This window comes from Anabrus simplex, chromosome 1 (genome assembly GCF_040414725.1).
Source record: "Anabrus simplex isolate iqAnaSimp1 chromosome 1, ASM4041472v1, whole genome shotgun sequence".
Classification (NCBI taxonomy): Eukaryota; Metazoa; Arthropoda; class Insecta; order Orthoptera; family Tettigoniidae; genus Anabrus; species Anabrus simplex.
This window is the reverse complement of record NC_090265.1, coordinates 881891519-881907960: the sequence shown is the minus strand read 5'-3', so window position 1 is coordinate 881907960 and position 16442 is coordinate 881891519. Positions and strand designations below refer to the sequence as shown.

Genomic DNA, 16442 nt, shown 5'->3' with positions numbered 1-16442 from the left:
ATAATTTGATCTTCGTGGTGAAATTGTCTTCAGGACCTAAAACCTTGTGCACTCTTTGATGTTTCGGTTATCCAAAAATGTGATTGGTCCCAGTTGGTTTGGATAATCAACGTGCTGCTGTACTTTCCTACCATGAGTTCATCTCTCTGTATACACTAATACCATATAGTTTAAAAATCAACTAAGAAATTATTTTCATCAATCATACTACAGCTAATGTAATCTTAACTTTGACAGCTTTTCCCTTTAAAAATATGACTTTGTATCAACAACTGCTCTTATACTGGTTAATAGAAGACTGCTGCTACTGATAAGAGGAATTTTACTAGGGCATCTAAATTTCTCTTGTTCTGTGCACTAACTGTAGTATACCCAATTTATTAGATTGTTATGAAATGATAGTGTCAAGCAGTCATAAAATGTGTACTACAATTACTTTGGTTGAAACTTGCAGAAAAGCTTGAACTTAACATTCACAATTTACTTCCTCTATTAATTACATGTTCATGAATATGTGACTGTGTCTGTTATTGGGAGGGAGGTTGCTCAGTCTAGCTGTATATATACATTCACTCTTTAAATGAAGTTGATTACTTGAATTCTAAATACAGTATAAATGCTTCAAAAACTCTGAACTAGATACGATAGTAGTAGTTTAAAAAATCATGCAATTTTGTACTAGGTCTAAATAAGGTATGCAATATTTAAAGTTTACAGTATTACCGTATTTTCTCGCATAATTAACGCCCTTGCATAAATTATGCATCCAAATATTTTGGGGTCCAAATTGGAGAAAAAGAAATCTTCACATATTTGTGCACCCACTGCTTCGAACATCCATCATGCAGCTTCGGGTGGGTTTCGAAATAAAGATGTCAATTACACAAGTAGCAGCCTCCTTATTGCAAAACCGGGCATTCCAAATACTGGGCAACGTGCTGTCATCAGCCGGTATTAAATACCACTGCAGTAATTCAGTGAGAGAATCAGCGCAGGAGTGACTAGTGACGCTCTAATCCAGTTTGGTACAAACATATTTTACAAGTGTTTCGGGTACGGGAGATGCGTTTTCTGTGATCGCAGAATTGTTTGTTAGTCCACAGTGAGGAAGTATTTGAGTAATACTGCATCATATAAACTCGCGGTGATCAATTACGCTGCAACATACGGGTAGCAGGCCGCAAGTATTCAGTGTCCAAATGCAACTTGCGCTACTCTATCGCGGTAACAGAGAAGTGCACTTCAAGCAACCAACAACTTTCGCAAAGCATTTCACGGACCAAGAGGCAACAAGTTTCCGAAAGAGGAGGATCTGCTTAAATATATGATTTTCTTACTCAATGTTGGATATGCTGTTTCTCAATGCTGTATTTTAAAGGACAAGAAATAGCTGCTGCACATGGAATCAGTTTCTCGGATTTGAAGGTTAGCCGCGGCTGGATGAAGAGAGATGGAGTTTCTCTTCAACGAACAACAATATTATACCAAAAAATTCCGAATGATTTCAACTAAAAAGTAATTGATTTTCATTGCTCTGTGATAGAGAGGAATATTTGATCGCCCAAATAGGAACTGCAGGTCAGATGCCTATCAGTTTTCATATGCCACAAAGTCGAACAATCGATAAGAAAGGGACATAGAGTGTTATCATACGCATTAATGGAAGCAAAAAATAATGATGTGCAAAAAACAATGGCTAAAGTAAATCCATGTTCGTATCCAAGAAAGAGGTTGGATAGACACGCCACTCATACAAGATTGGATACGAACGGTTTGGGGAAATCTAGCAGGGTCCCTCCTTTGATGCCCGACCCTTCTCGTGTTGGACAGTTTTTTGTTGTTTGTTTTGTTTCTTGGTTGCCATTATGTTGTTATCGTGTATATGTATGAATTGTACTTTTATTAGTTCAAGTTTATTTCACTTCAGGTTGTATTGTCAGCTTGTAATGGGGAGAATATTGTCCAGTGTCGGTACTTCAAAACCACGTGTCCAACTTACTTGATGTACTGGTACGTTATTTGACTTTTCAGAAAAAGTCTCACACGGGAATTTTACGCCAAATGAGTTGAACCAATTGTGTTTATATTTTATTTGATGTATCTTTTAAATGTAAATTGTAAATAATTTTTAAATATCTGAATTCCTTGAATAATTTACGCATCTGAAGTTTTTGCCTGTATTTTTCGTCAAAAAAGTGTGTTAATTACACAAGAAAATACGGTAACTTGTGAATAATGCACAGTACAGCTTTACAAAGTTCCTTTATTGTCTTCTTGTTAATCCAGTACATTTTTGTACAGTCCTCAAAACTGATTTGTCTATTTTTGAAACACACAGTACAGTGTATTGGGTCTCTAAATCCCAGTTCTGTCCATAGTCAAGAGGTAAAGCAAGCATTAGGACTCTCATACAGCTGTCAGTGTCTATATTTGAGTGTGTCTCTAAACAAGAGCAGATTTTATCATTTCTGTTTACATTTCACAATTATTCTTACTTCCCATTACTGATCTTTTTTATTATTTGTGAATCAATAAGTTGATTTGTACATAATACTATTTTTCTTCAGGTAGATTCAGATGATAGATTAATGGTAGCAGAAGCAGTACACGAACTCCTACTGAAGTTGTGTTCTTCACACAAGTGTGGTCTAGCCTTTCATGACAAAAGTCTGGGAACATCTGGTGCTCGACATAATCAGCTGGTGTTTACAGTTTTGCAGGTCAGTATGGAGGTGGTAGTAGTAGTAGTAGTAGTAGTAGTAGTAGTAGTAGTAGTAGTAATATATATATTTCTTACAAGGAAGTGTGGAAAATCTTGCATGAGACACTTATGAAGGATTCACACTCCCCAAGTTTATGGGATTGTTACCCACTTAAAACCACACACCTTGTTTCTCCACCTCGAAACCGCTCTTGCATTACTTCACGGCGACTTCGTGCTACCCTCTCGTGCTTCTTCTTTAATTTCTCCTTTACTGGCTTCCGTGAGCATTCAGATCCCTCATTAATAATAATAATAATAATAATAATAATAATAATAATAATAATAATAATCATCATCATCATGATAGCCTCCGCTACTGTGTGCAAGAATTTTAATCTGACGCCATTTAAGCTGCCTGCACATCACTTTTAAAGTTCTGTTTCACTCTGCCAGATGGCTGGGAAATGGGTGTCTGTTTAGTGATCTATGGCTGAGTTTTAATTTATTTTCAAATATAAATGCCATATTTGCTACAAGAGTTCTTTTTATTTATTTATTTATTTACTAGCAAATGTACCCATGTTTCGCTATGGTATTCTACATTGTATACGGATATTGATGTAAATTACTGTACATGCAGTGAATAAGATTTTTTTAAATTCCATGTCTGGTAGCGTTATACGAGAAGCAGCATAGAGAGGTCCACATATGTTGTTTCCAATATAAAGTGCGAGTTGTGGAGTTGTGATGATAATGGCAGGTCCACTTGCCTACTGCCATTTACAATCTTATCAGAACTATCAGAACCCGTAAAATTTATGCAGCTCACCTACATAACTGTAGAGCGGGTAGATAATACCTGCACCTTTTCAAATATGTTTGCATTCTAACGTATAAGTGGCTAAAAATTCTTTCCTAGTTTTAATATCATAAAATATCAAAGCCATTGCAATAAAACAGTGCTTATGGTTGTATTATTATTACTTCTAAAATCAAACAATCGAGATGGGAATTTTCACTATAGAGATGGGGAGATTCTGAATGAGTGATTCAAATTGAACGAATCATTGCACTGAGCGATTGAATCATGATTCAGTGAACGAAATGAATCGACTCGTTTGTGAATCGAAATCTGAATTGAGAGATGGCAGCCGCAACTCGTTCCTTGGTTCCTCGTTCGTTCTGATTCATATCGCCAAATCGGTTATCCACCATTTTTGAATCTATGACTACTTGTGAAGAATGACTCTGTTATTTTTATTTAACCAGAACTAAAAGTCCTGTCCACAAGTCAAATACTCCTAACCTAACCTTACAGGAAAAAATATTTTTTTAAAATAAGAAATTATCACGTAGTTTCAAGTCACACACTTCTCGGAACTTTAATACACACTCAACTTCTAGCTCGTTGCGAAATGTTGGGTTAAGTTCACTTCAAGGTTCCCGTTCACGTTCTTGTTCTTGTGAACTAACGTGTGAAACATGGCCACAAAAATGTTCATATCTACTATAAATTTCAAATTCGATTCTCGTATAGTTTTGAATGGTAGCTACTTAAGTTTGGAAAGGATTAGACAGACAGTTGTGTAGCATTTTTCAACTGTAACCTATAAAAAGAATATTACTCTTGTTAAAATGCTATCAATTTTTATTATTATTATTATTATTATTATTATTATTATTATTCCTTGAACATTTCACTTCTTGTAACCTGTAAACATGTAAAGCAGTAGCAGTTATAAAGAACATAACGGAATGGTTCATCTGAGTCCATGGTTTCACTTTCGGCTCTCCGTCACGTGGTATTGGAATGAACGAATTAAATGAACGAATCATTTTAGTGAATTAGTTCAAATGAATCAGTTCTTCTAAAAGAATCAGATTCCCCATCTTTATTTCACTATAATGACAGGCCTCATTACAGCACATGACAGCACAGTCAGTATCGATATGGGAAGTTTTCGTTGCAATGGCAGGCCCCATTTCCTACTTCCAGATAGATGTCAGTTGAGGAATTTTTATTATAATGGGAGGCACCTTCTCTGCTATCAGTCAAAATTGAGATGCACTGTTGTTATTATGATCACAGGCTCCGTTTCCTAATGCCAGTTAGCTTACTGCCAGTCACACTGAGTTTGTGAGTTTCCATTATAATAGCAGGCCACTATGTCTAACGTCAGTCACATTTTAGATGGGTGAATTTGTTTATAATGGCGGGCACCCTTGCCTCCTGCTAAACAGATACAACAAAATGTCATAGGACCGAAGTTGTAGATCACTTCCAAATTGAACTGAGATCGTGCCATCCATTTTGTGATACAACTTCCAGAGTGTCACAATTCATCTCAGCGACCCCAAAATCTATGGATTCGACTCTGTTTTCTATTATTTTTATATATATCGCTCCCCCCTCGCCCCCACCCCAAAGGGGGATGAACGTGGACTTTAAAAAATTCCGGAGTGTCACTATTCATCTCAGCGACCCCGAAAAGTATGGATTCAACACTATTTTCTAATATTTTTATATGTCGCCCTCCTCCCCCCTCTCTTAAAGGTACTTGGAGTATCTTGCCCCCACACGGTTTGTCGCCTGATACTAAGTTGTAAGTGTGCCAAGTTTGGTGTAAATCGCTCACCAAGGGGTGCTCAGTAAAGATTGGCATGAATGGCTATAGTATGCACAAGTGACAGGAAAATAATGATAGGTTTGGCAATGAAAACGTTGATATCAATGGAAATTTAACATATACTTTATTCAACATAGAAGGACTGTGTCAGGTCAGATACATCCTGCTACCATATGTGACAGTAGATGGTACTACCTGCGACTGTCTGTCCGAGGGTTGGGCGGCCATTACCAAACCTGACAAACTGAAGGAGAACCAATGGCTATGGGCAGAAGAGTTCACCCTTAGGGGGCTTGTTGAAGCCTTTGTGTAGAAAATGACTTATAAATTCAACAGGAAGCTGCTGCCTTGCAGATGTGACAGGGGACTGCTAAAGGCTAAGGGAAATAACCCTGACAGAAAATCTTCTCTAACGTTAGGCCTAGCAAGTCAGTTGGAGAGTAATTGCAATCACTTTCAAGACAAATAAGAGCATCGCATCGAAGAACTCAAGACAATGACAACAGCTAGGTACGTATGACGACTTACAGCCTGAAGCTTCACCATCAACGAAACCCAAATTAAGACCCACTTGCCGGATTGGAACCTTGAATATTCTAACACTGACAAATAAAATGGAAGAAATAGTTGATATGATGGAAAGGAGGAAAATTCTTATTATGGGGATGAGTGAAACCAAATGGAAGGCAACAGGAATAAAACACCTCCATCGAGACTATAAACTATACTGGTTTGGAAATAACTTGGAGTCAAGAAATGGAGTGGGCTTTATACTTCATAAAGATATTGATGTTTGTAGTCAGATTGAATTTGTCAGTGATAGAATAATTAAAATATCAGTAAATTGGAATGGAGACAAATATCGTATAGTCAGGTCTATGCTCCACAATCAGGATGTTCAAATGAAGAAAAAGAAGCCTTCTTGTCCAGCTTGGAAGAACATATAGATTGGGAAAATTTGGTAGTAATGGGAGATTTTAATGCTCAGGTTGGATCCAGACTGGGCTATGAATCCTCCCTGGGTCCTCATGGAATGGGGAATAGGACAACAGAGGGTGAACATCTTTTAGATTTTTGTATGAGGAACGATATGGTTGTAAGTAACACTTGGTCAAGAAAAGGGACATGCATAAGATCACAAAATATAGTTGGGACAATCAGTATGGAACTGTGATTGATTATATACTCGCCGACCAAGAAGTAAAAGATTGTAAATGATGTCAAAGTAATTCCTAGTGAAAATTTGGATGGAAACCACAGGCTGTTGGTTGCAGATATCACAAAGAGAAGACCTCCCAAAGTCTACAACAAAAGGACACCAAAAATAAAAACTTGGAGACTTTCTGAACCAAGGGTGAAGGAAATGTTTCGAGAAAATTTTTGGAAGATGTTACCAAAAGAAGATCCGAGATCTGCAAATGTGGAATGGGATAACTTGAGGACAGTATTGGTTAAGACAGCTGAGAGAGTATGTGGAAGGCAGAGCCAAATAAGAAAATCCAAAGAAACAGCATGGTGGAATGAGGATGTAAAAGCTGCTGTCAAAGCTAGAAATGGCACAAGAAGAGCTTTGTACTGTGCCAGAGTACAAGGAAATCCAAGTGAAATCGAGGATAAACTATCATTTTCCAGAGAAAAAAGATTACAAGTCAAAAGAATAGTTGACAATGACAAACAGAAATGCAAAGAAGATCATGCAAATAGAATAGGGCAAGACAAACACAAGAAGTGCCTCTATAGCATTGTTATAAACAAAAGAAATGATAATAGTACTATCAACATAGTAGAGCTTCTTCAAACAGAGAGGTAACCAAAAATGAAAGTGACATATTACAGGAGTTCAGTAGATACTTCAATCAGTTACTGAACTGTAATACAACTGATGACGCACAAGATGACCCTCTAAACCTATAAATTATACTGTAGAAAGTTTGACTTGTCTGGAAGTGGAGACAGCAATATGTAAAATGAAAAACAGCAAGTCTGCAGGATTGGATGAGTACAGTGTAGACATGATCAAAGCACTTGGAGAACCTGGAATACAATGGTTATACAGAGTACTAAGTAAAATTTTGGGAAGATAATGGATATCCCCAGTGACTGGAAGCAAGGAGTGATTATTCCACTATTTAAGAAAGGTGACTGAAAGAAGTGCAAGAACTATAGAGGTGTAACCCTTCTATCTCATGGGTTAAAAATATATGAGACCATCCTGGAGAGAAAAATCAGAAAATTTGTTGAACCTAAACTTGAGGAAGAACAACATGGATTTACAGCGAATAGATCAACGCTAGACCTCATTTCTTCGACAAGGATGCTCTTTGAAAAATACTAGGATAAGAATAGAATAGTTATAGTTGTATTCTTGATTATTGAGAAGGCATATGGTCATGTACCACGTAAGCACATATGGGAATGTCTGAGATGTAAAGAAGTGCCAGATGAGATTATAGCTTGAGTAAAACAACTATATCGAGAAACAAAGAGCTGTGTGAAAATTCAAGGAGGCAAGTCAAACTGTTTTGAAACCAAGAGTGGAATCCAACAAGGAAGTTGTCACCACTTCATTACTGTAATGGTTGAAGTTATAAAAGCAGTGAAAATGAGGGATCAGACAACAAATGCACTTGTATTTGCTGATGTTATGCTATAGGGTGAGACAGAAGCAGAAGTTCAAGCTAAACTAGATCTTTGGCAAGAACAATTTGAAAGAATGGGAATGATCATCAGCCGAACTAAAACCGTTGGTTTAGTGATGAGTCGAAACCCTGAAGCAGTCCACCTGCAAGTGCAAAATGAAGAAGTAGACATTATCAGTAACTTCAAATAGTGAAACTCTGTTAAGAAGTTTTTCTAGGGACAAAAAAGAAAGAAAAAACACTTCTTAAGCAGGAAACTTCTTAAAAGGGGTAATGCCCAAAAACTTATTCTGTATTTGGACATACATGTGAAACACACAGCCAACAAATTTGCTTGTTTGTGAACAATACCGAAATAGGCTGATATATAAGAGCTGCTAAAAGAAAGACACAATATAAATATTAGATTATCATGACATGTATTTTTAGAGATAAAGTAAACTAATTGAACATACTGTATTATAAAAATTCTTGATAAGAGAAGGGAACATATTATATAAAACCTTGCACAAGAGATAAAAGAAATACTAAGAACATTAAAACGGTAGATGGTAACCGTACATTATGTAAATTCCATAGTGCATTATACATTAAATACATTTCCAAACACAAAAGTCTAGGCTCCTACTTGGAAAAGAAATTGTCCAGGGTTGACTGTTTTAGGTTTTTACTGCTTTCTTGAAATATAAATCTCTCCATTTCCCACATTGCCTTCCATGTGTTCTGAGGCACACTGTCTGAACTTTCCATAAACCGCCTCAGTTTTTCAAGGCAGATGCTTGCCTCACTGCAAGATGGTCTTGGGGTATTCTCTCCCTCAACTTCTTCTTCTTCTTCTTCTTCTTCTTCTTCTTCTTCTTCTTCTTCTTCTTCTTCTTCTTCTTCTTCTTCTCATCTCCTTCCTGAATTTCCTTGCAGATCTCATCGATGGTCTGCTCCTCGCAAGTGATTACCGTATCATCAATGGCAGTGAAGTCGTCAAAACTACTGGTAATCTCCATCTTCTCCTGTATAGTTTTCCAGCACCCTGGCTCTTCATCACCAACTTCCATAACAATGCTTTTGGAACCACCACCGAAGCCTACTTTCTTGAAGCAATTTGCTATTATTACAGGCTGCACTGAATCCCGTGATGAGGCAATGAAATGCATTGTGTCCAAAAGAGATGGTTTGTAGATGGGTTTGCCTGCTTCCATGCATAGCAGCATACGGCGCACAACTGATTTTCGGTACCTCTGCTTCAATACCTTAGTCCATGGGCTGTAGTACCGATGTAGTATTCGGTGGAAAAAATTTTCTACCTTGATGTTCCTTAAATGGGGCCACTCCTTGGTTTGAGCAGGGCAGTGGTCCATAAACACCACAGTCTTCCTGTTCTGGCTCCCCATTTTGGCATCTAATGCCTGCATATACTCTTCAAACAGGGAACTTGTCATCCAAGCTGACTTGTTGCTGGTGTACTTGCACGGTAAAGTCCTGACATTTTTGAAACAACGTGGCTTCCTAGACTTCCCTAAAATCAGTAGAGGTAGTTTTTCAGCTCCTTCCATATTAGCACCAACCAATATTGTAACTCGCAATTTACATAATTTTCCCCCGTGGCAAGATTCTCCCTTCAAAACTAGAGATTTATCCATGATAAGTTGGTAAAAAAGTGCGAATTCATCAAGATTAAAAATGTTGCAAGGTTTTTAACTGGTTATTTTAGCAGGCAGAACTGTTTCCTTCCACGCTCTCCTTTCCTCCGCACTTACACTCTCTGCTTCGCCACAAATTGTTTTGTAAACGATACCGGCTCGATTTTTAAAGCGGTCCAGCCACCCGTTCAATGCGGTAAAAGGTACCTTTAATTTGCATGCAATTTCTTTGGCTTTCTCCTTCACAATAGTCCCGCTCAAAGGTATGTTTAAACTTCGCTGCTGTTTAAACCATATTACCAGAGCTTGTTCTACTTCATCGTACTTTCCAGATTTACCTTTCTTGCAATTTGCTGAAGTATTCCCTGCAGAAGCCAAGATCTCCTCTTTCTTCGCTATAATGCTGTTCAAAGTAGACGGCGGCATCCCCAGCTCCTTTGCCAAAGCAACACGGGAAAGTGTAGATGACTGCACTTTCCTTATAACCTCCACTTTGTCTTTAATTGTTAGTGCCTTTCGCTTGATCAATTTCCTCTGAGTTCCGCTCATTTTCACTTAAAACATTCGTACGTTGATATTACAAGTACAGCTAACTTCACCAACTCCTATTCACACTAATTACGACACTACACTATGCTTGGCAATCCATAGCTTAGGCTTACAAGACACAAAGACGTGTACTACAGTTTGAAGATCTATGATCTCCTAACTCCTATTATTGATGAAGGTAGGGGTATCACCTATGTTCATGATCTCAAGATCAGTTGTACATAGAAATTCTATGAAATGTTCTCCTCTTCGGTTTGTTTATTTACTTCCCCAAATGCTGTGATGAGCATTGGCGTCACAACCTACTATGAGGTTAAGTCCTTGTTTCCTACAGTATATCACCAGTCTCTTGAACTCCTCCGGCGGGGGTGGAGATTCAGAGTCTCCTGGAAAATATGCAGAACAGGCAACCAGGTCTCTTGGCTGTCCGCCCTCTTCGTATCTCACTAGAACTGCTACAAGGTCTCTAGAAATGAAGCCCTGTATAGCCCAAGCATTCTGATCCTTAACTAGTATACGTGCTCTATGCTTCTCCTCCGCCACTCCATTGAATAGAGTGAAGCCTGCACATTTTAGTCCCATGATATGCCCCTGTCTAAGCCAGGGTTCTTGTATCAGGGCGACTGAAAACCTGCCTTTCTGGATACTTCTTATAAGTACCCTAGAGGCTGCTATACAATGTTGTATGTTTGCTTGTATGAAAGTAATCATTCTTTACTTTCATGCAATACTTTACCTTATGCGGTCTCCGGAATGTGCAGCTCCGTCTCCCGCGATGAATCCTGAGGCTTGGCTGGCCCCGGCTCCTGTCCAGGTTCCCGCTCTTCGCCCCTGTTGTTCTCAGTGTTGTCTGTGGTGGGGTTGGTCCTCTGCTTGTCGCTTTTGCCCTCCACCAGGTTGAAGGTAGCAACATGCACCCCACAGAAGATCATCTTCCCCACCACTTTTTCCACATCTCTGGAGTCCATGCTGACCACAAGTCGGACACCTCTCTTCTTCTCCTTGAGGTCGTAGACTCTCCAGCTGTTGGGATTTAAGCCATGGTTCTGGCGTGCCATTCTTCCCAGAAGGACGTTGTTGTCCTTTGGTTGTCCTGGTATCCAGACCATGACTCTCTTATAGGAAAGGAATTTATCCATGCCCACAATTGTGAGCCTGGCTCCTCACGGTTGCATGTCTGTAACAAAACTAGAAAGCCATGCTACAGTCTCGTCGTTTTCAGCGATAATGATGGCCGCACCTCTCGACCAATAGCAGTCCAGGAACTGAGGCTTAATGGGCCCCTGCTCTGGAAGCTCATCTATCAGATTGGTGATAGCCTCCTCCACAGACTCCACCTGTTTCTCAGTTAGCTGCTGGTCAGGATATCCTACAGGCACTATGGCCATCCTGATCCCAGATTTAGCTATCCTGGCATACTCCACCTTGTGTTTTTTGTGGGCCTGCCGATCTTCTTCTGGGGTTGCCCCCGACAGAAGTTGTTTTCCCACTGGCGTCTTGGTGGGTGGAGTCCTCTGTGCCCTAGAAGCAGAGCCCTTTTCAGGGTCCCACCTCTTGTGCCCATGGGATCCCTCCACAGTTGTTGCTGTCGTGGCAGTAGAAGGCCTCTCAGCTCCTGGAGTTAGGCTCTCTTTGGCCTGCTCCTGGGCCTTTAAAGCTTTCTTATACCTCCTCTTCTCAGCGCCGGAGCGTTGTTTCGTCTTCTTCTGGACTAGAAGATTGCCCACCTCTAGAATGAGCTCTCTTACTGTCGAGGTCATAACTTCTGAGGGTATCTCCGAAGAGTCCCCATCGGTTATTGTTGAACTGGTGTTTCCCTCGGAGGCCCCAGAGGAGCTCTCCGGTTCTTGGGTGGCTACGGTACTCATGTAGGTCCCACGAGTAGCGAGGGAAATATAATGTCCGCCCAGGCAGAGCTCCGCATACCCAGGTAAGGCTACTTACTTCAAGAGGGCGCCAAGTATCTCGAAGGCTCCATTCAAGACACATCTCCCATGTGCCATGCACCCCATCGTCACGAGTCGCGTTACACCTTAGGGTTGGGTGGTGCTTTAGCTTCCTCCTCCTTGTATACCAAATGGTTACCCAATAGGGCTCCATTCGGCATCGCAAGAAAGGAGCTACTAGTCTCCCTCACCACGCAGAGGATCTTCAATTGAAGAGGGTAACCGAGGTTATCCCCCTACAATTGTAGAAGCACACACGAGGGGGATGAGAACGATGGCTCCAGTTAGGACCCCAAAAGCATACTATGAAAGGAATGTTGTTGGTAAGAGGCCCAGAGGGAGGCCTCGTGATAGTTGGGAAAAGCAAATTTTCAAAGACCTTGCCAAATGTGATGTAAATTGGCAGCAAAACTTAGAACATCAGCTGTGGATGGACAAGACAAACTGGAAGACCCGCACCTGGCTTGCGGGAGCGGAAAAGCGATGATGTTGAACATAAAAGGAAAAATTCTGCTATCCTGGCTAACCATGATGATGAATATGATCACTATGTTAATTTAAATTTACTAAGACTCTTGAGGTAACATAAAAATATTCCAAACTAATGGGATGGTACAGGCAAATTATTTTGTCCTAATCATTATAACTGAATTGATTTATGATAACAATTTTGTTTTTAGTAGATTTTAAGCAATTCAAGAAGTAAACACTGCTGTCATTGCACTTATTGCAAAAGCATGTTCTCTCGATGTTTGTTTACACCAGTTGGAGTTGTGAGGAGTGCTCTGGCCAAATACTTTAGTACACCAATACCGGACAGCTCGATCAACAGCGTTGAGCGGAGCGCAGACAGCGATGGTGATGACATGTAGCGTGTTGGTGTGACAAGCCCAGGATGTGCACACTTCTCTATGCTACAGTTCAGAGAAATGCGTCTCCATTCATTGGAAATACACTGACTGACAGAGCAAATGCAACACCAAGAAGGAGTGGTCAGAACTTTATGCCAATTGCAGGGTAGACTGACGTCACTGAGGTATGCTCATGATGTGAAATGCGCCGCTGTGCTGCGCACGTAGCGAACGATAAATGGGACACGGCGTTGGCGAATGGCCCGCTTCGTACCGTGATTTCTCAGCCGACAGTCATTGTAGAACGTGTTGTCGTGTGTCACAGGACACGTGTATAGCTAAGAATGCCAGGCCGCCGTCAACGGAGGCATTTCCAGCAGACAGACGACTTTACGAGGGGTATGGTGATCGGGCTGAGAAGGGCAGGTTGGTCGCTTCGTCAAATCGCAGCCGATACCCATAGGGATGTGTCCACGGTGCAGCGCCTGTGGCGAAGATGGTTGGCGCAGGGACATGTGGCACGTGCGAGGGGTCCAGGCGCAGCCCGAGTGACGTCAGCATGCGAGGATCGGTGCATCCGCCGCCAAGCGGTGGCAGCCCCGCACGCCACGCCAACTACCATTCTTCAGCATGTGCAAGACACCCTGGCTGTTCCAATATCGACCAGAACAATTTCCCGTCGATTGGTTGAAGGAGGCCTGCACTCCCGGCGTCCGCTCAGAAGACTACCATTGACTCCACAGCATAGACGTGCACGCCTGGCATGGTGCCGGGCTAGAGCGACTTGGATGAGGGAATGGCGGAACGTCGTGTTCTCCGATGAGTCACGCTTCTGTTCTGTCAGTGATAGTCACCGCAGACGGGTGTGGCGTCGGCGTGGAGAAAGGTCAAATTCGGCAGTAACTGTGGAGCGCCCTACCGCTAAACAACGTGGCATCATGGTTTGGGGCGCTATTGCGTATGATTCCACGTCACCTCTAGTGCGTATTCAAGGCACGTTAAATGCCCACCGCTACGTGCAGCATGTGCTGCGGCCGGTGGCACTCCCGTACCTTCAGGGGCTAACCAACACTCTGTTTCAGCAGGATAATGCCCGCCCACACACTGCTCGCATCTCCCAACAGGCTCTACGAGGTGTACAGATGCTTCCATGGCCAGCGTACTCTCCGGATCTCTCACCAATCAAACACGTGTGGGATCTCATTGGACGCCGTTTGCAAACTCTGCCCCAGCCTCGTACGGACGACCAACTGTGGCAAATGGTTGACAGAGAATGGAGAACCATCCCTCAGGACACCATCCGCACTCTTATTGACTCTGTACCTCGACGTGTTTCTGCGTGCATCGCCGCTCGCGGTGGTCCTACATCCTACTGAGTCGATGCCGTGCGCATTGTGTAACCTGCATATCGGTTTGAAATAAACATAAATTATTCATCCGTGCCGTCTCTGTTTTTTCCCCAACTTTCATCCCTTTCGAACCACTCCTCCATGGTGTTGCATTGTCACTGTCAGTCAGTGTATTTGTTAAAATAATCAAGCAATCGTAATAATTAGGAATGAAATTCTAAAATATGGAATACTTTTTTCATAAACCTCCAAACGAGCATGCCTTTTGCTAAGCCTTAAAAATTAAAAGCTGAATTGTTTTGAAGATCCACCCAGCCTCTCTGTCCTTTTTCCAGCTACTTGGGACCAGCACTTTGAATGAACTTAGCCTAGTTTTACGTCTGGAAGCCTTTGCTGTTTTCACTATTGCGTGTTTGTATAGTGGTTTGTCATGTGATGTGTGTTTTAAGGCAAACACAAATACAAAATACAAAGTAGTAACAACAACAACAACTACTACTACTACTACTACTACTACTACTACTACTACAGTTTGGTCCAAAATATCCTCACCTCAAATTTTACTTAATGCATGTCAAAACAACAACAAAGAGACTATATTTCATTGGTTTACTAAACTTTTTTTTTGTTTAAAAGTTAAATTAAGTTGTACAGAACATATTGCTTCAAAATCAACTTGCATTAATATTTTGTGTGTCCACCTCGTGCCTTTTTAAGTGCTTGAACTCGATGGGTGATTGACTCAACAAGTTTTTGAAATGAAATATACACCAGTTAGTTACAAAAATTGATACTAGATGGCACTTACATACTTGGAAGTTTCATTTCACCCCACCAGTTTTCTCTAGTTTGTCTTCCCTCCAATTCTCTGTCAGCTGTTGTTTGTTGAGCTGAATTGTGTGCATTGAGGATTGTTCAGAATTACAAAGGGACTTTGAGAGTATCCAACAATGGGTTGAAGAAAATATGTTAATGGAAGGCAAATCAACTGTTACAACATTTACAAACAGGAGCTTTAAAACTGAATTTGAATATACTTTGGATGAGGTAGTTACCCCAAAAGGTGGCAAGTGCAAATACTTAGGTGTGAGATTTGAAAGTAATTTGCACTGGAAGGGTCATGTTGATGACATTGTTGGGAAAGCATACAGATCATTACATGTGATAATGAGGCTACTTAAAGATGCAATAAAGAATTAAAAGAAAAAAAGTTACTTAAGTATGGTTCGTCCATTATTGGAACATGCAAACAGTGTTTGGGATCCTCATCAAGAATACCTAATAAAATAAATAGGTAGTGTGCAGAGGAAAGCAGCAAGATTTGTAACAGGGGATTTCAGGAGAAAAAGTAGTGTATCAAAAATGTTAGAGGAACTTGGATGGGAAACTTTAAGTAAGAGAAGGGAGAAACCTAAATTTACAGGATTATATAGAGCCTATACAGGAGAAGCATGGGGAGAAATCCGTGAGAGGCTTCATTTGGAAAATAATTATATCGGCAGAACTGACCACAAGTATAAAATTAGAAGGAATTTTAGCAGAAGCGATTGGGGTAAATTTTCATTCATTGGGAAGGGCGTGAAGGAGTGGAACAGTTTACCAGGGGTAGTGTTTGATCCTTTTCCAAAATCTGTACAGATATTCAAGAAGAGAATAAACAGCAACAGACAAAATAAATGAAATGTTAGAGGGCATTCGACCAGTGCAGGTTATTGTAAATAAAAAATGTGTGTGAATAAATTAATTTCATCCCGTGGTCTATGGAGTTTGGGCAGCCGAAGTAGGGGACTGCCTGTAAGGGTGAAGTACAGTGTGGAATTCGAGGGCCCTGGGACTGCTACGGTAGCTGTGAAGGCCCTTCAGGAACTCTGAAAAGTGGTGGCAAAAGGGGCTCTGGTTAAGATGCAGCAGGTCGTTATGCTACTTATGTTCCAAAATGGGTAAAAAAATAAATAAGTAAATGCAATGTAAATTTAAATCTTATACCAGTTGTATAGTATTATTTGAAGTAATTCCACATACTGTATATGAGTTGACTATGTTTGTAAGTACAGGAGATATTATATGTAGAATTTTGTACATTTTAACTCCATTTTAAATCAAGCAGTGTTTACATTCTTCTACACTGTTTTATATTAAT

The 16442-nt window shown here is 40.6% G+C and overlaps 1 protein-coding gene across 4 annotated transcripts in view; it reads left to right on the top strand.

Moving 5' to 3' along the window:
• LOC136857679 (nucleolar pre-ribosomal-associated protein 1) overlaps window positions 1-16442 on the top strand; it is a 404999-nt gene that overhangs the window by 108800 nt on the left and 279757 nt on the right. For 3 of the 4 annotated variants that reach the window (XM_067136526.2, XM_067136527.2, XM_067136525.2), the window contains exon 7: window positions 2568-2720. In XM_067136526.2, coding sequence (XP_066992627.2) covers window positions 2568-2720 — 153 coding nt within the window. The remainder of the gene's footprint in view (window positions 1-2567; window positions 2721-16442) is intronic. The other variant, XM_067136528.2, reaches the window with a different exon arrangement.